This window comes from Hypanus sabinus, unplaced genomic scaffold (genome assembly GCF_030144855.1).
Source record: "Hypanus sabinus isolate sHypSab1 unplaced genomic scaffold, sHypSab1.hap1 scaffold_1766, whole genome shotgun sequence".
Lineage (NCBI taxonomy): Eukaryota > Metazoa > Chordata > Chondrichthyes > Myliobatiformes > Dasyatidae > Hypanus > Hypanus sabinus.
The window spans coordinates 24,085-46,531 of NW_026779852.1; the positions used below are offsets into that span (position 1 = coordinate 24,085).

At 46.4% G+C, this 22,447-nt stretch overlaps 1 protein-coding gene across 1 annotated transcript in view; it reads right to left on the reverse strand.

The window, feature by feature from the left end:
• Window positions 1-1,641: 1,641 nt before the first annotated feature.
• Window positions 1,642-22,447, reverse strand: part of LOC132387365 (uncharacterized) — a 39,768-nt gene continuing 18,962 nt past the window's right edge. Inside the window, exons 5-8 of the mRNA XM_059959736.1 lie at window positions 15,888-15,998; window positions 4,965-5,081; window positions 3,409-3,556; window positions 1,642-1,705 (exon numbers count right to left, since the gene is read on the reverse strand). Of these exons, the coding sequence (XP_059815719.1) occupies window positions 1,642-1,705; window positions 3,409-3,556; window positions 4,965-5,081; window positions 15,888-15,998 (440 nt within the window). The remainder of the gene's footprint in view (window positions 1,706-3,408; window positions 3,557-4,964; window positions 5,082-15,887; window positions 15,999-22,447) is intronic.

The window sequence follows — 22,447 nt, forward strand, 5'->3', positions numbered from 1 at the left end:
GCGCATTCAAGTATAGAATTCTTAGCCCATTCCACCTCTCTTTGCTTAAAACACTGTCTACTGTACCTAACCCAGCTCCTTGAACTTCCATCGGGCTAATTGCACACTGAATTTTGATGACCTTCTCAGGATCACCCAAAACCTCTACACATTTAACCCCATGCTTCTTCTGACCAACCCTCTGGATCTGGATCCATGCCCCCTGCACATCTAGTTTAAACCCCCACGAGCAGCACTGGCAAATACTCCTGCAAGAATGTTAGTACCCCTCCGGTTCAGATGTAGACCGTCCCTTCGAAACAGATTCCAATGGCCCTGGAACAAAGACCAATTATCCAAAAACCTGAACCCTTCCTTCCTGCACCATGCTCTCACCCTCGTATTAATGTGCATAATCATTCTATTCTTCGCCTCACTCGCACGTGGCACAGGTAGCAATCCCGAGATTGTCACCCTGGAGGTCCTGACTTACAGCATCACTCCTAACTCCCTGAACTCTCTAAGCAGGACCCCCTCACTCACCTTACCTACATCGTTGGTCCCTACATGGACCACTACATCTGGGTTCATTCCCTCGTTCTCAAGAATAGCCTGCACCCGATCTGAGATGTCCCGGACCCTGGCACCAGGGAGGCAATATACCATCCGAGACTCCCGATCTGCCCCACAAAATCTCCTATCTGCCCCCCTGACTATAGAATCCCCTAAAACTATCGCTCTCTTCTCTTCCCTCCTCCCCTTTCTAGTTGAGGGTTCAACCTCTGTGCGAGAGGCAGAACCACTACAACTCATTCCTGGTAGGTCATCCCCATCAACAGTATCCAATACGGTATACTTATTGTTAATGGGAATGGCCGCAGGGGTGCTCTGCTCTCTCTGCCTGCTCCCCCTGCCTCACTGGACCGTCACCCATCTGCCTACTTCCTGGTGTTGTGGTGTGTCTACCTCCTGATAACTCCTATCTATCTCTGCCTCTGCCTCCCGAATGATCCGTAGTTCATCCAGCTCCAGCTCCAACTCCCTAACTCGGGCTGATAGGAGCTGCAGCTGGACGCAGCTCTTGCAGGTGTGGTCATCAGGGACAACTGTCTTGACCCTGACCTCCCACATACTGCATACAGAGCACACCACTGCTCTGACTGTCTCCCCCATACCTGAACTGAATTAATAGAATAAGTCTAAAAAGCACCTAGCGACCTTACCTTCTTTCCCTCAGCGAGCAATCACACAGGCTTACGCCCCTTACGCCGAAGCCCACTTAGCCAAAGCCTAGGACTCTGCTTCCACGGACTCCGTGAAGCGAGGGTAATTTTTTTAGCCAGAGCGTGATGAATCTGTGGAAGATGTTGCCACAGGCGGCAGTGGATCCCAAGACATTGTGCGTAATTAAGGCAGAAATTGATAGGTATCTTTGTAGCCAGGGCAGAAGGCGGGAGAGTGGAACTAAATGGGACAATGGATCAGCTCATGATAAAATGGCGGAACAGACTCGATGAGCCGAATTGTCGACTTCTGCCCCTTGTGTTATGTTCTTATGGTCTTTGTCGTGGTGTGACCCTTACCGCTTCATCCTGCGAATTGATTTCCAGGAGCATTGAATCAATGTTTGAACAAAGTAGACGAGCTCCATTGTAAGATATTTCAAACGTGGAGAACAAGTAACACCGGTCTCCATATCTGACCAAATCCTTGGAACAAATTTCCTCTGAAAAGCGGGAATAAGGAAAAATCAATCCTCCTCCACACTGGCCATCACACTCTCCCGGGGTCAGACACAGAGTGAATCTCCCTCCACACCGTCCCATCACACACTCCCCGGGTCAGACGCAGAGTGAATCTCCCTCCACATCGTCCCATCACACACTCCCGTGGTCAGACACAGAGTGAATCTCCCTACATACCGTCCCATCAGACACTCCCCGGGATCGGACACAGAGTTAAGTTTCCTCCACAGCGTCCCACCACAAAATCGAGGAGTCAGACTTACACTTAAGCTAGTGTAAAATCGCACACTCCCGGATGGGACATGTTGCTCCTTCATCACCCTTCGATTACGGACACCAGGAAAAAAGACATGGAGTGAAGCTTTTTATCACTCCCCCTTGACACACGTGCAGGGTCAGAAACAGTATGAAACCCCCTCCGCACCGGCTCATCAGTCTCACCCGAGATCACCCTCGCAAGGAAATTTCCTCGGCACCATCCAATCACATGATCCCTGTGTCAGTAATAGAGTGAACTTTTCCTGATTGAGCAGACACTATTGAGGGTTCATTCCACATGGACCCGTCACGCACTCTCGGGGACAGACGATAAATGAAGCTATTGTCTCACGGTCCCATCATACTCTCCCTGTGTCAGACACAGCTCTTTAAACGCTGTCACATCACACACGACCGGGTAAGTCTCAGACTGAAGCTTTCACTCCACCACACTCTCAAACACTCCATGGGTCAGACATTAAATGAAGCCCCCTGCACACTTTCCCATCACACAGTCCTGCGGACTCATACAGAGTGAACCTCCCCCCACATTACCCACTTACACGCGCCAGTCATCAGATAGCAACTGAAGCACTCTCTTCACCATCCCACCGCATACTCCCGTGGTCAGATATAGATGCTACTTCTACACGGTGATATCACACAATGCAGGGTTCAGAAAACGAAAGGAGCTCCATCCGCACCGTTCTGTCACACACCACTGGCATCAGACAGAGAACGGAACACCATCGTGCCAGGCGTCACTGATCCCGGTGTCAGAAACACACATGACCACATCCCACGCACTCACCCAACTCCCCCTTCACACCATAGCTTCCCATCACAGGCACACTATTTCAAACATAGAGTCCCATCACACACGGGGTGAGACACAGATTTAAGCTCCCTGAGGTCCATCCGATCACACACTAACGTGGTCAGACGCATATTGTATCTCTCTCTCCACGGCCCCATCACACAATCCAGCGGTCAGACACAGAAAGAAACTCCCTCAGCACACTCGACAAATGTCACAGTGAGAGTGATTCTCCCTCTACGGCTTCTCAACAAACCACAGAGCAAAGTGTCAGACACAGAGAGAAGCTGCTTCCACACTGTCCCATCACATGCTCCCGAGTCTAACGCAGTGTGAATCTCCCTCCTGACGTCCCATCACACACTTCCTGGCAGGTCATGGAGCGAAGTTATCTCTGAACCGTCCTATCACACTCCTCCGAGTTCACACACAAAGCGAAGTAACGCCCACGCCCTCCCGTGTCAAACACAGAGTGAATCACCATCCATACCATCTCTTCACACACTCCCGATATCAAGCACAGAGTGACGCTTCCTCTCTCCATGCCTGCCCTGTGATGAGGAGCGGGTTAAAGAGTGGTATGATGCCTCCCCTCTTCTGCTGGTCAACAATCCACAGAACTGGTGACGGAGATCACTGTGTTTTTGTTTAAGAACAGACAGATTAGAATTGAGCGCCGAAACCATGGATTGAAGGGTTGAATTTAATTCATTATCGGTTCGGTTGCAGGTGACCTTAGACTGACGAATCTGTGATACTGAGAAAGATGGTGAGGGATGTTTAGCGTTTACAGTGACACGTGAGTCAGCGTCACGCTACCGAACGGATCACACAGAGTGCTGTGCCAGTGTCACGGTGAAGGGTTTCAGACTGAAGGATGTGCTGGTGGCACAGTGAGAGGCATAGGCGCCACCTTGAATCGTGTGCCTGTGTCACGCTGAGGAGTAGATCAATGTCCCGGTGAAGAATTTGTTGACGTTACAGTGGGGGTCTACGTCAGTATTGTGCGGTGCATGTCCGAGTTGCTGTGAGGGACTTGTCGGTGTCATTGTGATAGGAGTTTCTCTGCCCTGGCGAGAGGTGTACGGATCAGAATGAGGTGTATATCGATGAAACGGCGAGGTAAATGGCACAGTAAAGCGCGTGGTGGCGTCACGGTGAGAAGATTATCTGTTGTCATGGTTTGGGGTGTGCTGGTCTCACAGAGGTGTGTCTGTGTCACGGCGAGTGGCATGTCAGGGCTACGGCCATTGTCTGTGTCAGGGTGAGGTGTGGGTAATTGCACCGGTGTTATTTTGAGGGACGATACCATCTCGGTGTTACAGTGGTGTTACTGTGACGTGTGAGTCTTTGTCACGGTGCGGAGCTGGACGAGTCAGGTTGAGGAGCGTGTTGGTGTCACAGTGAGAGGCGCCTCAGTGTCACTGTTAAGGGCCTGTCGGTGTCACTGTCGAGTTTTACAGTAACATTTGTTTACATTTGAAGCCCGTTCGGCTCACTATGGATCGATAGCGCGGCAACAATTACGATAATGGCGCAAGTAATGAGGCGGAGTCGGCAGATTCTACGGTTCGATCTATTTCCCATGTTCTCTTTCAGTGTGAGGGTGAACGCAGCCGTGTCCCACAATGGGACTCCCTTCCACCCACCACCCGCGGTCTCTCCTTCCACCACAATCACCCCTCCCTCTCTCAATCTCAGTTACATTGAGCCTCATCACTGAGAATCCAAATCCCTTCACTTCCCAGGGCTGAAAAGCGTCTCTCTGATTCCGGAGATTTTGTCACCTCTCCCGAATGTGATCGATTCAGTTGGAGCCCCGGGTGTTTGACTGAGCCCTCAGGGGAGGCTTATCCAGATGATTATGACAGATGGAATGCACCGGGAACTGGCCGTATGGATACAGAGATGCTTTTTTTCGGTGTCACGGTGTGGACGTAACTGTGCCATGGAGGGTATTATATCCCTGTCCAGGAAGGGTAGTTTCAGTTTCACGGTGAGGGGCGTGACCTTATCACGGAACGGTATGTGTCAGTGTCATGGCGAGGTACGAAGTGAGGTACACGTTGTGCGGCGAGTCCGGGTGACTGTGAGCTTTTACACTCACGTTTCATTTCACACTTTTAGTTTACGGTCTGACTCCAACCAGAGTCCGTTCGACTCACCATGGATCGACAGCCCGACCACGGTCAGGAAGAGGACGGACGTAACCATGCTGAGTAGCGACATCTTACGGTCCGGTCCATTTCCGATGTTGTCGTTCGGCTCCTGTTTATGCGGACCTGTGGAGAGACCACTCAGATAAACAGAAGGAGAATTCAGGGGATGGTTAGAGGGGACCGATGGACGGGAAAATGTGAGGGAATGGGGGAGAGAAAACAAAAAGAGAGAGGGGAGGGTATATGGCTGCGCGAGAAGAGGAAGCGATGTTCTGAGTGAATGGGGAGTGTGAGAGGGACAGCGATAGTGTGGGGAAGACTGGGGGAGTGAGTGAGAGAGGGAAGAGACAATGGAACGAGAGGGAGGAGGTGCGAAAGAACGGAAAGAGAGAGTGTCACGAGTTTATCATTTTGAATATCTGTATTATTGTTTGCCCGCTTTGTTCCTTTTCCACACATGAGGTAAATGACGGTCTTGTGGGGATGAACATGTTGTGGTGATTTCGTAGACTCCATTGTGTTTCTTGTTGTGTGGCTGTTGACAAGGAGAAGGGCGGCACGGACACGTGATGATTAGCGTAGCGGTTTACAGTACCAGCGACCCGGGTTCAATTCCCTCTGGTGATAGACATTTCACATTTGGGAATGATACCTTCTGTAGCTCTTCTGATCTTGTGCTCTCTCCGAGCATTTCGCCGACCAAGGTGCAGCATGACCATGTCTATCCAGATAATTAGAATTAATTCAGATGTACATCACAGACAGGAGAAATCCCACCCACATCCGTGTACAGGTCACTTCATTGGAGTAGAACAAGGTTATTCAGTTACAGAATGCAGAATTAAGTATCGAAATTACAGAGAAATTGTAGTGTAGGCAGATTATAAATTTCAAAATCCACGAAGCGTAGGATTTTGAGGTCAAGATTACATCTTATTGTATTAGGGGTCCGTTCAATAGTCTGATTGCTGTAGTGTAGAAGCTGTCCTTGAGACTCCGGATACATGCTTTCGCACTTCCCCTCCGATGGGAGGGTGCAGAAGACAGAATGTCCGGGGATCTTTGATGTCGCGGGGCTCTTTATCAAAACAGCAGCATGTGTCGAAATAGTTCATGGAGGGGAGGCTGGATTCGGAGCTGGGCTCAGTTCTTTCCACACCGCTCTGAAGTTTGCAGCGATCATGGGTGGAGCATTGTTTATATTTTTAATGAGGAACCAGGGACATTCATGAGAACAGAATAGTAGACATTTTGAACAGGGAAGAAAAGAAGACTTTTATTTCAACTTGGTAGACTACTCTGTGTAATGGTGTGGGACCCAGGGGAAGCTGACTGTCTGATATGTCCGGATTGATAGGCATAAAGGATGCTTGACAAGTCCCGTATCAGGATCCACTCTGGAAGATAGCAGAGAGGAAGGTAGAGAGAGACCTAGAAGGAATGGAGCAGGGAGGCTGGGTGGGAGAGGGAAAGATAGGGAAATCAGACGAGAGGAGGGGGAAGGAGATGAAGGGCGGCGTGAGACCCAGGTAGATTTTTCGGGCGTATTTGACTGCGGAGGACAGACAAGGAACGGGCAGTAGATGTACCATACAGAGGCTTGAACAAGGCTATTAACAAGGGCTCAGATGGGAGAATGGTATGAAGATGGTTTGGAACCCAAGAGGATCTCTCTGACCGATTTAATTGAGGAGGAAGTGCAGAGGTGCTGGATGTAATGTACATAGAATTTAACAAGACCCCAGGTAGCATACCCCTCGGAAATGGAGTGCAAAACAGGGAGGGATGGCTGATTATGTATACAATTGGCTCGAAGATAGGGGACAAAATTTCGGTTTGCAATTCATTTCTCAGACTGAAAGCCCTTCACTAACGTTGCTCACGGGTAATCGGTCGTGGAACCAGTGATCTTTGTCAGCTTTATTGACCATTTATAGCAGATTATACAATGCACTGCAGGTGAGCTTGCAGACGACTTTCACGTTGATGGCGTTTTAAACAGTGAAGACAGTTATCTCTTACAGTGGGATCTCGATTCGCCGGGGAAGTCGGCTAAACTAGAGCACATGCAATTTAGTTTGATCTATTGTATTTCAGGAGGACAAACATCAGGGACCGTTGAGTGTGTTGCAAAACACAGGGACCCTGAGGAACAGGGATCACCCAGCAGAGTACGGAAACAGGCCTACAATGTTGTCCCGAATGCACTCCCTCTGGTATGATATATTTCGACTTTGGAAAAAGGAACTGTCTGTCTACTCAGTCTATGTCTTTTGTGATCTTAGAAAACTCTGTCGGATCTCTCGTTCAACATCTTCGGAGGCTATCCAAGATCTTCTAATCCTCCCAACAATGTGGTGAACAGAATTATGTGTAATACTCCGGATGCAGCCTTAACAGAAATTTTGACGAAATTGCAACATAACTTCTGACTTTTGAAACCAGTGTCCTCAATAATAAAGTCATGCGTGTAATATGCCTGCCTAATACAGATCTGTCAGTGGGTGATCATCTGGGGGACAGTGATCACCGCTCCCTGACCTTCAGCATTATCTTGGAAAAGGATAGAATCAGAGAGGACAGGAAAATAATTAATTGTGGAAGGGCAAATTATAAGGCTATAAAAATAGAAATTGCGTGTGTTAATTGGGATGATGCTATTGCAGGGAAATGTACTGTAGTCGATGTTTAAGGATCTCTTGCAGGATGTTAAGGATAAATTTGTCCCGGTGGGGAAGATACACAATGGTTAACAAGTGCAGTGGAAAATCTAGTCAGGTGGAAGAAGGCAGCACACATGAGGTTTAAGAAGGAAGGATCAGATGAGTCTATTGAGGAATATAGGGTAGCAAGAAAGGAGCTTAAGAAGGGGCTGAGAAGCGCAAGAAGGGAGCATGAGAAAGCCTTGCGGAGCAGGGCAACGGAAAACACCAAGGCATTCTTCAATTCTTCATTGTGAAGAACAAAAGGATGACGGGAGTGAAGGTAGTACCGGTTAGACATAAAAGTGGGATGATGTGCCTGGAGGCTGTGGGAGTGAGCAAGATACTCAATGAATACGTCTCTTCGGTATTCACCACAGAGAGAGAACTTTATGACGGTGAGGACAATATTGGTAAGGTTGATGTTCTGGAGCATGTTGATATTAAGGGAGAGGAGGTGTTGGATTGGTTAAAATACATTAGGATGGATAAGTCCTAGGGACCTGACAGAATATGCCACAAGCTGCTACACGAAGAAAGGGAAGAGATTGCTGAACATCTGGCGAGGATATTTATGTCTTTATTGCCCACGGGAATGGTACCGGAGGATTGGAGGGAGGACAATGTTGTCCCTTGTTTAAGCAGTGTAGTAAGGATAGTCCAGGTAACTATAGACCAGTGAACCTTACGTCTGTGGCGGGAAAGCAGTTGGAAAATTTTCTTCGAGATGGGATCTATGGGCATTTAGAGGATCATTGTCTGATCAGCGACAGTTAGCATGACATTGTGAAGGGTTGATCGTGCTTAGCAAGCCTGATAGGGTTCTTTGAGGAGGTGACCAGGCATATATGTATGAAAAGTAGTGCAGTGGATGTGATTTGTATGAATTTTAATAAGACATTTGACAAGGTTCCATATGGTACGCTTATTCTAAAAGTCAGAAGGGATCCAGGGAAGTTTGGCCAGGTGGATTCAGTACTGGCTTACCTGCAGAAGGCAGAGGGTCGTAGTCGCTGGAATGCATTCATATTGGAGGGTTGAGTCTAGTGATGTCCCACAAGAATCTGTTCTTGGACCTCAACATTTTTGTGATTTTTATTATCGACCTTGATGTGAGTTAGAATAGTGGTTTGGAAAGTTTGCAGACAAGACAAAGGTTGTTGGTGTTGTGGATAGGGTTGACGATTGTCGAAGATTGCAGATTAACATTGAGAGGATGCAGAAGTGGACTCAGAAGTGGGAGATGGATTTCAACCCGGAGAAGTGTGAGGTGGTACACTTTGGGAGGACAAACTCCAAGGCAGAGTACAACGTCAATGGCAGGATACTTGGAAGAGTTCAGGAGCAAAGGAATCTGGGGGTACGTGTCCACAGATCCCTGAACGAAGCCTCACAGGTAGATAGGGTAGATAAGAAAACGTATGGGGTGTAAGATTTCATAAATCGTGGAATAGCGTGTAGGAGACGGGATGTAATGCTGCAGCGCTATAAAACTCTAGTTAGGCCATAATTGCAGTACTCTGTTCCGTTCTGGTCGCCTCAGGAAAGGAAGGATGTGGAAGCATTGGAAAGGGCACAGAGGAGTTTAGACAGTATGCTGACAAGTTTACAGAGTATAGATTCAGATCATAACTTAAGCCAGCTAGTGCTTTACTCTTTGAAGAAAATGAGGATAAGAGGAGACATGATAGAGATGTACAGAATATTAAGAGGAATAGGCAGAGAGGACAGCCAGCGCCTCTTCGTTAGGGCCCCACTGCTCAGTACAAGAAGACATGTCTTTAAGGTAAGGTGAGGGAAGTTCAAGGGGGATATTAGAGGATGATCTTTCACTCAGAGAGTGGTTGGTGCGTGGAATGCACTGCCTGAGTCAGTGGTAGAGGCAGATACACTAGTGAAGTTTAAGACAGGCATATGGAGGCTTTTAAAGTGGGGGATTATATGGGAGGCAGGGTTTGTGGGTTGGCACAACATTTTGGGCCGAATGGCTTATAATGAGCTGTACTATTCTATGTTATATGTTCTAAGTCCTTAACCACGGATAATGACATTGGAACCCAATCTTCCTCTGAAAATCAACACTGTTTAGGTTCCTGGTTTTAAAAGTGTTCTATATCTTAACATTTGTGCGATCAAGTTGCAACATGTCACACTTCTCCGTGTGAAACTCCACCTGCCATTTGTCCAACCCATAGCTTTAACTGATACATATCCTACTGCCTTTTGAGGTGAAATTTTGAAGGTACAGAATCTTTATGTTATTCTTTGGTTAAAATGAAAGGTTAAAGTTTTGAGAGAGCAATGGTTTTCAAGGGAGATTGGAAACTTGGTTCGGAAAAAGAGAGATCTACAATATACAGGCATCATGGAGTAAATGAGTTGCTCGAGGAATATACATAATGTAAGAAAAATCTCAAGAGAGAAATTAGAAAGGCTAAAAGAAGATACGAGTTTGGTTTGGCAAATAAGGTGAAAATAAATCCAAAGGGTTTCTCCAGTTATATTAATAGTAAAAGGATATTGAGGGATAAAATTGGTTCCTTAGAGAATCAGTGAAGAGCTATGTGTGGAGTTAAGAGAGATAGGGGAGATTTTGAACAATTTATTTTCTTCGGTATTCACTAAGGAAAACGATACTGAATTGTGTAATGTAAGGAAAACAAGTAGGGACGCTATGGAAACTATGGTTATTAAAGAGGAGGTTGGACTGGCGCTCTTAAGGAATATAAAAATGGATAAATTTCTGAGTCCTGACAGGATTTCCATAGGACCTTATGGGAGGTTAGTGCATAAATAGCAGGGGGTCTGATAGAAATATTTCAAATGTCAGTAGAAGCGGGAATGGTGACGGGAATTGGCGTGTTGCTCATGCAGTTCCGTTGTTTAAACTGGATTCTAAGAGTAAACCTGGCAATTGTAGGCCTGTCAGATTGACGTCAGTGGTGGGTAAATTCATGCAAAGTATTCTTGGAGATGGTATATAAAATTATCTGGATAGACAGGGTATGATCTGGAACAGTCAACATGATTTTTGCGTGGTTGGTCATGTTTGTCAAATCTTATTGAATTTTTGAACAGATTACTAGGAAATTTGACGAGGATAAATAGTGGATGTGGTTTGTATGGATTTCAGTATATCCTGTTACAAGTTTCTGCGCGGAAGGTTTAGGCAGGTTCATTCTTTGGGTGTTTATACTGAAGTAGAAAAATGAATTCAACAGAGGCTGGATGGGAAATGCCAGAGAATAGTGGTGGATAACTCTTTGTCAGGTTGGAGGCCGGTGACTAGTGGTGTGCCTCCGGGATCTGTACTGGGTCCAATGTTGTTTGTTATATCCATTAATGATCTGCATGATGGAGTCGAGCGTATGCAGATAATACAAAGATAGGTGTCATTGTGGATAATGAAGTAGGTTTTCAATGCGTGCAGAGAGATTTAGGCCAGTTAGAAGAGTGGGTTGAAAGATGGCAGATGGAGTTTCATACTGATAATTGTGAGGTTCTACATTTTGGTAGGACTAATCAAAATAGGATCTGCATGGCAAAAGGTAGAGCATTGAGGAATGCAGTAGTGATCTACGAATAATTGTGCATAGTACCCTGAAGTTGCAATCACATGTGGATAGGGTGGTGAAGAAAGCTTTTGGTATGCTGGCCTTTATAAATCAGAGCATTGTGTATAGGATTTGGGACGTTATATTATAATTGTACAGGCATTGGCGAGGCCAAATTTCGAGTATTGTGTACAGTTCTGGTCACCGAGTTTTTGGAATGATGTCAACAAAATCGATGGAGTACAGAGAAAATTTACTAGAATGTTACCTGGGTTTCAGCACCTAAGTTGATGAGGAAGGTTGAACATGTCAAGTTGACGGCGACTAGATAGAGATATTTAACATTATGAGGGGGATACATAGAATTGACCTGGACAGTTTTCTTTCCTTTGAAAGTAGAGGAGATTCAAACAAGAGAACATGAGTTGAGATTTAGGGGCAAACGTTTTGGGGAATTTCTTTACTTGGAGAGTGGTAGCTGAGTGGAAAGAGCTAACTGTGGAAGTGGCAGAGGCAGTTGCGAAGTTGTCAATTAAAATAAAATTAGATAGATCATGGAGGGTTATGGGCGAAGTGCAAGTCGGTGATACTAGGTGAGAGTAAGCGTTCGGCACGGAGAAGAAGGGCCGAGAGGGCCTGACTCCGTGCAGTAATTGTCATATGGTTATACGGTTATACCTATTCTTTTCAGGTCTCATACACTATCCACACCACCCATCCTCGTATCATCTGCAAACGTACTAATCTAAACTGTCATCCGGGTCATTCACATACATTATAGACAGGAGAGGTTTCAGTTACATCCACAAATACCGACAACTTCATGGTAGGGGAGCAACGTAAATCAATCACATCATGCAGAATAAAGGTTCACAGTCACAGAGAATCTGCGGTGCAGGTAGGGAATAAGGTGCAGCGGCAAAGGGGAAGCAGGTTACGAGGTCAAAAGTATATTTATCATGGTACAGGACAGTTCAATAGTCTGATGACTGTGGGGTAGAAGCTCTCCTTGAGCCTAGTGAAACAGGCCTTCGCATCTTCCCCTCCGATGGGAAGGTGCATAAGACAGAACGGCCGGCGTGGCTGGAAGTGGTTCTGTGATGCTGCTGGTTGCTTCATCGATGCGCCAGGAACTGTGGACGGAGTTCATGGAGGGGACGCACGTTTCGGAGCTGGGCTCAGCTCTTTCCACAACGCTCTGCAGTTTCCTAAGGTCACAGGTGGTGCCGTTTCCATATTTTTTGAGAGGAACCAGGGCGATTCATGAGAACAGGGTAGTAGACTTGATTAATAGGAAACTCAATAAGGCATTTAATGTTTCCAATTAGTGGGCTACTCTAAATCGGAAGTGTACGTATTTCAGTTGGACAAAGGCGTCCATGGAGCCATGGGGGAGGAACTTGCCAAAGGTGACTGGAAGGATACACAAGCAGGGATGACAGTGGAACAACAATTGCAGGAATTTCTGGGAATAATGCAGCAGGTGCAGGATTAGATCATTCCAAAGCGAAAGAGAGTTCCTAAATGGAGTAGGGGGCGACCGTGGATAACAAGGGAAGTCAAGGACAGTATAACAATAAAAGAGAACAATCATAACATAGCAAAGATGTGCGGGAAGCCAGAGGTTTGGGAAACTTTCAAAGAGCATCAGAACATAATTAAAAAGGCAATAAGGGACAAAATTTGAGGTACGAATCTAAGCTAGCAAAGAATATAAATGAGGATAGTAAAAGCTTCTTTTGGTATGTGAAGAGGAAATATATCAGTTAAGACCAAATTTGGGCCCTTGAAGACAGAAACTGTTGAATTTATTATGGGGAAAAAGGGAATGGCAGAAGAGATGAACAGTTGGATCTGTCTTCACTGGGGAAGACACAGCCAATATGCCAGATGGGCTTGGGGTATCTCAATGCAGAAAGCTTAATGGAAATGCGGTTGAGCTCAGAGAATGAATCAATACAGTGAATTATGAGATTGTAGCCATTACTAAGAATTGTGTGTAGGAAGAGCAAGCAGGAGAGCACCATATTTCGATGTGAGAAGGCAGAAAGAATTAAAGAAGGAGGGGTGACATTATCAGGCTTAGAAAATGTTACCGCAGAGGACAATCAGGACAGGCAAGATAATTCGTCTAAGTGAGGCTTTATGGGTTGAAATGACGGAATGCATGACAATGTTACAACATATATCATAGAATAGTACACACAGTACGGACACTTCGGCACACTCTTAAACCCCGCCCCTCCTATAACCCTCCTGCTGAATTTCCTCCATATAGCTGGCTGGTAATCTCTTAAATTCCACTACTGTATCTGCCCCCAACACTGACTCAGGCAGTGCATTCTATGCACCAACCACTCTCTGATTTAAAAACCTTCCTCTAATATCTCCCTTGAACTTTCCACCTCATACCTTAAAGTGATGTCCTCTTGATTTGAGCAGTGTTGACCTGGGAAAGAGGCGCTGGCTGTCCACTCTATCTATTCTTCTTAATATCCTGTATAACTTAGCATGACTTCTCTCATCCTCCTTCTCTCCAGGGAGAGAAAAAAAAAAACATAGCTCTCTTAATCTCTGCTCATTATGCATATTCTATAAACCAGGCAGCATCCTGGTAAATCTCCTCTTTACCCTTTCCAATGAATCCACATCCTTCCTATACTGAGGCGACCAGAACTGGACACAGTACTCCAAGTGTGTCCTAACAGTTCTATAGAGGTGCATCATTACCCGCGACTCTTAAATTCTATCCCTCGTCTTATGAAACACTCCGTAATCTTTCTTAACTAACCTAAATACCTGTGAGTCAACTTTCAGGAATCTATGGACATATATTTCCAGACATCTCTTCTCCTCCACGCTACCAAGTATGCTGCAATATACTTTGTACTCTGCCTTTGGGATTGTCCTTCCAAAGTGTACCACCTCACACTTCTCCGGCTTGAACTCCATCTTCCAATTCTCAGCCCACTTCTGTATCCTTTCAATGTCTCTCTGCAATCTTCAACAATCCGCAGCACTATCTGCCACACCACCAACCTTTGTGTCGTCTGCAATCTTGCCAAACCACTCTTCTACCCCCACATCCAGTTCGTTAATAAAAATCACAAAAAGTAGAGGGACAAGAACAGATCCTTGAGGGGCACCACTAGCCACAATCCTCCAATCAGAATGGACTCCGTCCACAACGACCCTCTGCTTTCTGCAGGCAAGCCAATTCTGAATCTTCCCTGGATTCCATGGCTTCTGACTTTCTGTATAAGCCTACGGTTTGGTATTTCAGGAAGACAAGCCAGGATGGGACACTCTCAGTGAAGAGGATGAACCTTGGGAAGAGATAAAGTATAGATGGACCCAGATTACGGGAAAACGTTTCCCAGAAATTGAGGTCAAGGCTAGATAGGGCGGTGAGGGAGTCTGTAGCTCAATTTGCAATCACAGAATGCAGAATAAAGTGTCACAGTTACAGAGAGAGGGCAGGGCGGGCAGGCGATAAGGTGCAAGGGGCCACGACGAGATAGATCGTGAGGTCAGGAGACCATCTGATCGTTCTCGGGGGCGTTCGATAATCTGATATTTCCCACACACCCCCCGATGGGAGGGAGTCTGGGTTGGGCAGGGGTCTATGATTAATCTGGCTGCTGCACCGAGGCAGCAGGGAATGTAGGCAAGAGGCCACGGTGGGAACTTGTTAGATTTCCATATTTGGTGAGAGCCACTGAGACGGACGATTAGGGAAGTGTAGTAGACAAAGATGTATAGGGACTTCAATCAGGCATTGGTTGGGCTGCTCTGTATAATGGGGTGGAGCCCAGGGAGATTAGACGGACCGATTTGATTGCTGATTACCTGTTTGTCCTGATTGCCAGATAAAATCTACAATGGCTTTAACAAATCCAGTCACAAGATCCCAGATGGTAGATCAGTTTGGGAGATTGAAGAGAGAAAGGGAGGAAGAGACGGAGAAAGAAAGGAGAGGTGAGAGAGATGTAGTATTTGAGGAAGACAAGCCAGGATGGGACATTCACAGGAAGAGGGGGAACCCTGGGGTGCGTTATAGAATAGATGGACTCAGGGTTACGGGAAAACGGTTCCCAGAAATTGCGGTCAATGATAGATAGGGCAGTAAAGATTGCATCTTTATCAATCAAGGCACTGTGTACAGGAGTAGAGAGGTCACTTTGCAGTTGTACAGGATGTAGGGTAGGCCGACCTTGGAGTACAGTGTTCAGTTTTTTGTTCAACTGCTCCAGGAGAAATGCCACTGAGCAGCAACGGCTGCAGAGGGAGATTTACGCGTATGTTGCCGAGAATCCGAGGGACTGAGTTATGGAGATAATTCAGGCAGTTTAGGATTTTATACCTTGGAGTTCATGGGTGACCTTACAGAGGTTTATAAATCCATGTGGGGCACAGACAATATGAATGTGCAGAGTCATTTTCTGCAGACTTCTAGAATCGAGGACAGAACGCACACTTCTGAGGCGATAGTAGAAAGATATTTAACTGCGGACCAGAGTGACACTTTTTTTTTAATCAGACGGTGCTCCATTTGTGGAAGGAACTGCCAGAGGGAAGGGTCGATGCAGATGCATTTACACTTGTACAGTTGTGCGTACGTCACGTGACCCCCCCCCCCCCCTCAGAATGGCATCATCAAAGTTAACTCTGACCTGCGTGTGACATTTCTCCTGGTCCAGACGCAATAGGAGGATCTTCTTCGTTAGCGATGGGAAGCTCATTTTGGAGAAGGTTCAGCCGCGAGTAGGTGGGGTCCAGATCATCTAGGACAGAATGCAAGAGAATGTGTCAGAGAGGCAAATAGAAGGGCAAGGGACAGGTAGAGACTGGGGGAGACAGAGTGAGAGACAGGTAGAAAATATGAGGGACAGGGTGAAGAGAGTGGAGAGAGACGTGGACTGAGCAGTAGATGGGGGACGGATGGAGACGGGAAATAGAGTGACAGTTGAAGGCGATGAGCGGAAAATGGGAGAATGCGGAGGCAGAACGAAGACAGGAATTCGACAAGCTGTGGGAGGGAGAAGAGGGAACGAAGTCATGAGTGAAGTGGCAGTGAGAAGAGCAAGTGCGTTATCGAAAGTGTCAGGGAGAGACGGGCAGAGTGAGGGGAGAAAAAACTGGCAGAGGTAGCGAGAGGGACAGAAGGAGAGAGAGAGAATGGGTGAGAGAGGGGAAAGAGAGAGGGTTAAGGATTTATTATTTTGGTCGTGGTTGTACTGTTGTTTGCAACCCTTGTTTTGTCACACATTGGAAATATGACTGTCTTTTGGGGATTAAAATGCTGTGGGGCTTTTCTTTCTTTGCTGGCTTATTGTAACAGGAAGAGAGGTAGGTAACGTGGTGGATTACAGTAAAAAGAGACCTGAGTTAAACAAATCTCAATATTTGTTTTTAAAAAGATAAATCTCAAGGTTGAATATCATTTACATATACAAGTGGCTGTTTGTTTTTTTGTGATGTCAATGACTGATCTGAATTAAAGTGGAGATGGCTGGCTGCTAAAATCAGTCGGCCCCTTCACCAGAAGATTTAGGAGCAGAAGGAGGCCATTTGAACCATTGAGTCCGCTCTGCCATTCAATAACGGTGTGATCCAATACTCCAGGAATTCCCCACTCGCATTCCTTCTCGCCATATCATTTGGTCGCTTGGCTAAACTAGAACCTATCTGTCTCTGCCTTAGATTCATCCAATGACTTGGCCTCCACAGCCGTTTGTCGCATCAAATACCGCAGATTTTCCAACCTCTGACTAAAGTAATTTCTCCCTAATATCAGTTCAAAAATGACGTCCATCAATCCTGATTTGTGCCCTCTTGTTCTCAACTCCCCTACCACGGGAAATAACTGTGCAATGTATTCATCCGCTCAGTCCTCTTAGCATTCGGAATGTTTCTATGAGGTTCCACCTCCTCCTGAATTCCTGGGAACACAGCCCAAGAGTTTCCGGACGTTCCTCATAAGGTACCCCTTCATTCCTGGAGTAATTCTCGTGAATCTTCTCTGAAACCTCTGCAATGACGGAATTCATTTTCTACAATAAGTGGCCCAAAACTGCAAACAGTACTTCAAGTGTGGTCTCACCAGTGCCTCATAGAGCCTGAACATCACATCCCTGCTCTTATATTCTATAGTTGTAGAAATGAATACCTGCATGGCATTCGCCTTCTGCACCATTGACTCAACCTGGAGGTAAGATTTAGGGTGTCCTCCAGAAAGCCTCCCAAGTCCCTTTGCATTTCTGCATTTTGAACTCTCCCCCGATCTAAATAATAGTCTGCCCGTTTATTTTTTTCGAACAAACTGCAAGTACGTACACTTTCAAACATTGTATTTCTTTTGCCACTTCGTTTACCATTCCTTTAAAGTATCTTCGACTTTCTGCAGGATCTCTGTTTCCTCAACACTTCTCATTCCTCCACCTATATTTGTGTCATCTGGAAATCATTTACATTCATTGCAAAAAGCATGGATTCCAGCACCGATCCCTGTGGAACTCCACTGGTAACCGGTAGCCAGACGGAATAGGATGACTTTATTCCCAGTCCCTCTTTCCGAACGATCAGGCAATGCTCCACCCACGCTAGTATCTCCCCTATAATTTTTTGGGTTCATATCTTCCTCAGCAGCCTCATGTGCCGCACCTTGCCAAGGGCCTTCTGACAATCCAAGTTCACCATGTCTACTGCATCCTGTTAGTCTACCCTGCTTGTAGTTTCCTTAAAAAATGCAGTAGGTTCATCAGGCAGGATTTTCCTTCCAGGAAACCATGCTGGGTTTTGGCTATCTTATCATTTGCTTGCAGGTATTCCGTAAACTCATCTATAGATTTGTTTCTGCTGCAAGCCACCCTTCCTAAATAGCAGAGTAGCATCTTCAATTTTCCAGCCATCTGGTACAATGCCAGAATCTATCGTTTCTTGAAAGATCATTGTTACTGCCTCCGCAATCTCGCCAGCTATTTCCTTCAGAACCCGAGGGTGCATTCCATCGGGGCCAGTAGATTTATCCACCCTCATACCATTAAGCATTCTGAACACCTTCTCATTCATAAGTTGCATTGCACAAACACTCTTGAATGTCCGCATACTGCAGACTTCTTCAACTGTGAAATCGGACGCAAAATATACATTCGGTTCCTCTGCCATCTCTGCGTCTCTCATTAGCATATCCCCAGCATCAATTTCAATTGGTCCAAAATCTACCCTTGACTCTCTTTTACCCTTTAAATACATAAAAAAATTAGTATTTTCTTTGATATTAGTCACCAGCTTCCTTTCCTAATTCATCGTTTCCTTCTTAATGGCAAGAAGGAATTTTCTTCTGCAAGTTTTTAAAAGCTTCCCAATCCTCATATGATATGCCTGATGCAGCTTAATAAAGACAAGAACGCTATATGCCTTCATAAATCCCTGTCAGAAAGCGTGGCGACGAGCAATGACATTGCACCACAAGATCCCTCTGATAATCAACACTGATTTGGTTCTTATCTTTCATAGTGTGTTATCGGTTACCATTTTACCTACCAAAGTGCAAATTGTGCGTTTGTCCGGGTTAAGCTCAATCTGCCATTTCTCCAATCCATATCAGAAACTGATCCATATCCTACTGCATTCATTGCAGATCTTCTACACGGTCCCTAACACCACTCAACTTCGTATTACGTGCAGACTTGCCAACCCTCCATCTATATTTTCAACGATATCATTTATTTTCATCAGCAGCAGGACAGGTCAGAGCAACATACACAGATACAGATCACTTAGCTGGAATATAACGCGGTACACCAGTCACAGGAAGTGACAGAGTAAAACGTCACAGTTACAGAGAAAGTGCACGGAGGCACACAATAATGTTGAAGGGCCACGAGGTGACGATTGTGAGGTTAGGCGTACCTGATATCCCAATACGGGACCGTTCAATATTCTGATAGCAGTTGAATAGATGCTGTCCTTGAGCCCAGTTACAGCTATATCAAACCATGGTTAGATGCTACTTGGAGCACTGTGTTCACTGTGGGAATACTTTTGAGAGAGTCCAGAGTAGATCTACAATGATGTTGCCTGGATTGGCTAGCGTACCTTATGAGAATAGGCTGAGTGATCTAGCCTCTTTCTCCTCAGAGAGACGGCGGATAATAATTGGCCTGATAGAGGAGTTTAAGATCATAAGAGGCATTGGTCACGTAGATAGCCAGACGCTCTTTCTCAGAGGTTTAATGGCTAACACGAGAGAACAGAGTTCTATGGTACTGGGAAATAGGGGCCGAGGGGGTGACGGGGTAAGACTTTCACACAGAAAGTGGTGTCTGGTGGAATGCACGGCCGCCAACGGTGGTGGAAGAGAGTTCAATAGGGTTAATAACGAGCCTCTTAATAGGCATGGAGTTTAGAAAATAGAGGGCTCTGCGCCATTGAATGTCCAGGCAATTTATAGAGTAAGTTACATGGTCGGCATAACATTGTGGGCCGAATGGTCTAAATGTGCTGTAGATTTCTATGTTCTAGTGAGACATCTTTTCCCATGGAATGGGGGGCAGAAGACAGCATGACCGGGCAGTGCGGTTGGTTCTTTGATCACGATGACAGCAGGCAGTATAGGCAGAGTTCCTGGAGGGATGCATTTTGCCGACAAGTGTTCAGCTGTGTCCACAGTGTTCTGCACTCTCTGGTTTCCGAGATGTGTTCAGCTGTGTCCACAGTGTTCTGCACTCTCTGGTTTCCGAGATGTGTTCAGCTGTGTCCACAGTGTTCTGCAGTCTCAGGTTTCCGAGAAGTGTTCAGCTGTGTCCACAGTGTTCTGCAGTCTCTGGTTTCCGAGATGTGTTCAGCTGTGTCCATAGTGTTCTGCCGTCTCTGGTTTCCGAGATGTGTTCAGCTGTGTCCACAGTGTTCTGCACTCTCTAGTTGCCGAGATGTGTTCAGCTGTGTCCACAGTGTTCTGCAGTCTCTGGTTTCCGAGAAGTGTTCAGCTGTGTCCACAGTGTTCTGCACTCTCTAGTTGCCGAGATGTGTTCAGCTGTGTCCACAATGTTCTGCACTCTCTAGTTGCCGAGATGTGTTCAGCTGTGTCCACAGTGTTCTGCAGTCTCTGGTTTCCGAGAAGTGTTCAGCTGTGTCCACAGTGTTCTGCAGTCTCTGGTTTCCGAGATGTGTTCAGCTTTGTCCACAGTGTTCTGCAGTTCTGGTTTCCGAGATGTGTTCAGCTGTGTTAACAGTGTTCTGCAGTCTCTGTTTTCCGAGATGTGTTCAGCTGTGTCCATAGTGTTCAGCCGTCTCTGGTTTCCGAGATGTGTTCAGCTTTGTCCACAGTGTTCTGCAGTCTCTGGTTTCCGAGAAGTGTTCAGCTTTGTCCACAGTGTTCTGCAGTCTTTGGTTTTCGAGATGTGTTCAGCTGTGTCCACAGTGTTCTGCAGTCTCTGGTTTCCGAGATGTGTTCAGCTGCGTCCACAGTGTTCTGCACTCTCTGGTTGCCGAGATGTGTTCAGCTGTGTCCACAGTGTTCTGCAGTCTCTGGTTTCCGAGAAATTTTCAGTGGTGTCAACAGTGTCCTGCAGTCTCTGGTTTCCGAGATGTGTTCAGCTGTGTCCACAGTGTTCAGCAGTCTCTGGTTTCCGAGAAGTGTTCAGCTGTGTCCACAGTGTTCAGCATTCTCTGGTTTCCGAGATGTGTTCAGCTGTGTCCACAGTGTTCTGCAGTCTCCGGTTTCCGAGAAGTGTTCAGCTGTGTCCACAGTGTTCTGCAGTCTCTGGTTTCCGAGATGTGTTCAGCTGTGTCCACAGTGTTCTGCAGTCTCTGGTTTCCGAGATGTGTTCAGTTGCGTCCACAGTGTTCTGCAGTCTCTGGTTTCCCAGATGTGTTCAGCTGTGTCCACAGTGTTCTGCAGTCTCTGGTTTCCGAGATGTGTTCAGCTGAGTCCACAGTGTTCTGCAGTCTCTGGTTTCCGAGATGTGTTCAGCTGTGTCCACAGTGTTCTGCAGTCTCTGGTTTCCGAGATGTGTTCAGCTGCGTCCACAGTGTTCTGCAGTCTCTAGTTCCCGAGATGTGTTCAGCTGTGTCCACAGTGTCCTGCATTCTCTGGTTTCCGAGATGTGTTCGACTGTGTCCACAGTGTCCTGCAGTCTCTTGTTTCCGAGATGTGTTCAGCTGTGTTCACAGTGTTCTGCACTCTCTAGTTGCTGAGATGAGTACAGCTGTGTCCACAGTGTCCTGCAGTCTCTGGTTTCCCAGATGTGTTCAGCTGTGTCCACAGTGTTCTGCACTCTGTGGTTTCCGAGATGTGTTCAGCTGTGTCCACAGTGTTCTGCACTCTCTGGTTTCCGAGATGTGTACAGCTTTGTCCACAGTGTTCTGCAGTCTCTGGTTTCCGAGATGTGTTCAGCTATGTCCACACTGTTTTGCAGTCTCTGGTTTCCGAGATGTGTTCAGCTGTGTCCACAGTGTTCTGCACTCTCTGGTTGCCGAGATGTGTTCAGCTGAGTACACAGTGTTCTGCAGTCTCTGGTTTACGAGATGTGTTCAGCTGAGTCCACAGTGTTCTGCAGTCTCTGGTTTCCGAGATGTGTTCGACTGTGTCCACAGTGTCCTGCAGTCTCTTGTTTCCGAGATGTGTTCGTCTCTGTCCACAGTGTTCTGCATTCTCTGGTTTCCGAGATGTGTTCAGCTGTGTCCACAGTGTTCTGCAGTTTCTGGTTTCCGAGATGTGTTCAGCTGTGTCCACAGTGTCCTGCATTCTCTGGTTTCCGAGATGTGTTCGACTGTGTCCACACTGTCCTGCAGTCTCTTGTTTCCGAAATGTGTTTGTCTGTGTCGACAGTGTTCTATATTCTCTGGTTTCCGAGATGTGTTCAGCTGTGTCCATAGTGTTCTGCAGTCTCTGGTTTCCGAGATATGTTCAGCTGTGTCCACAGTGTTCTGCAGTCTCTGGTTTCCGAGATGTGTTCAGCTTTGTCCACACTGTTTTGCAGTCTCTGGTTTCCGAGATGTGTTCAGCTTTGTCCACAGTGTTCTGCAGTCTCTGGTTTCCGAGATGTGTTCAGCTGTGTCCACAGTGTTATGCAGTCTCTGGTTTCCGAGAAATTTTCAGTGGTGTCAACAGTGTCCTGCAGTCTCTGGTTTCCGAGATGTGTTCAGCTGTGTCCACAGTGTTCTGCAGTCTCTGGTTTCCGAGAAGTGTTCAGCTGTGTCCACAGTGTTCTGCAGTCTCTGGTTTCCG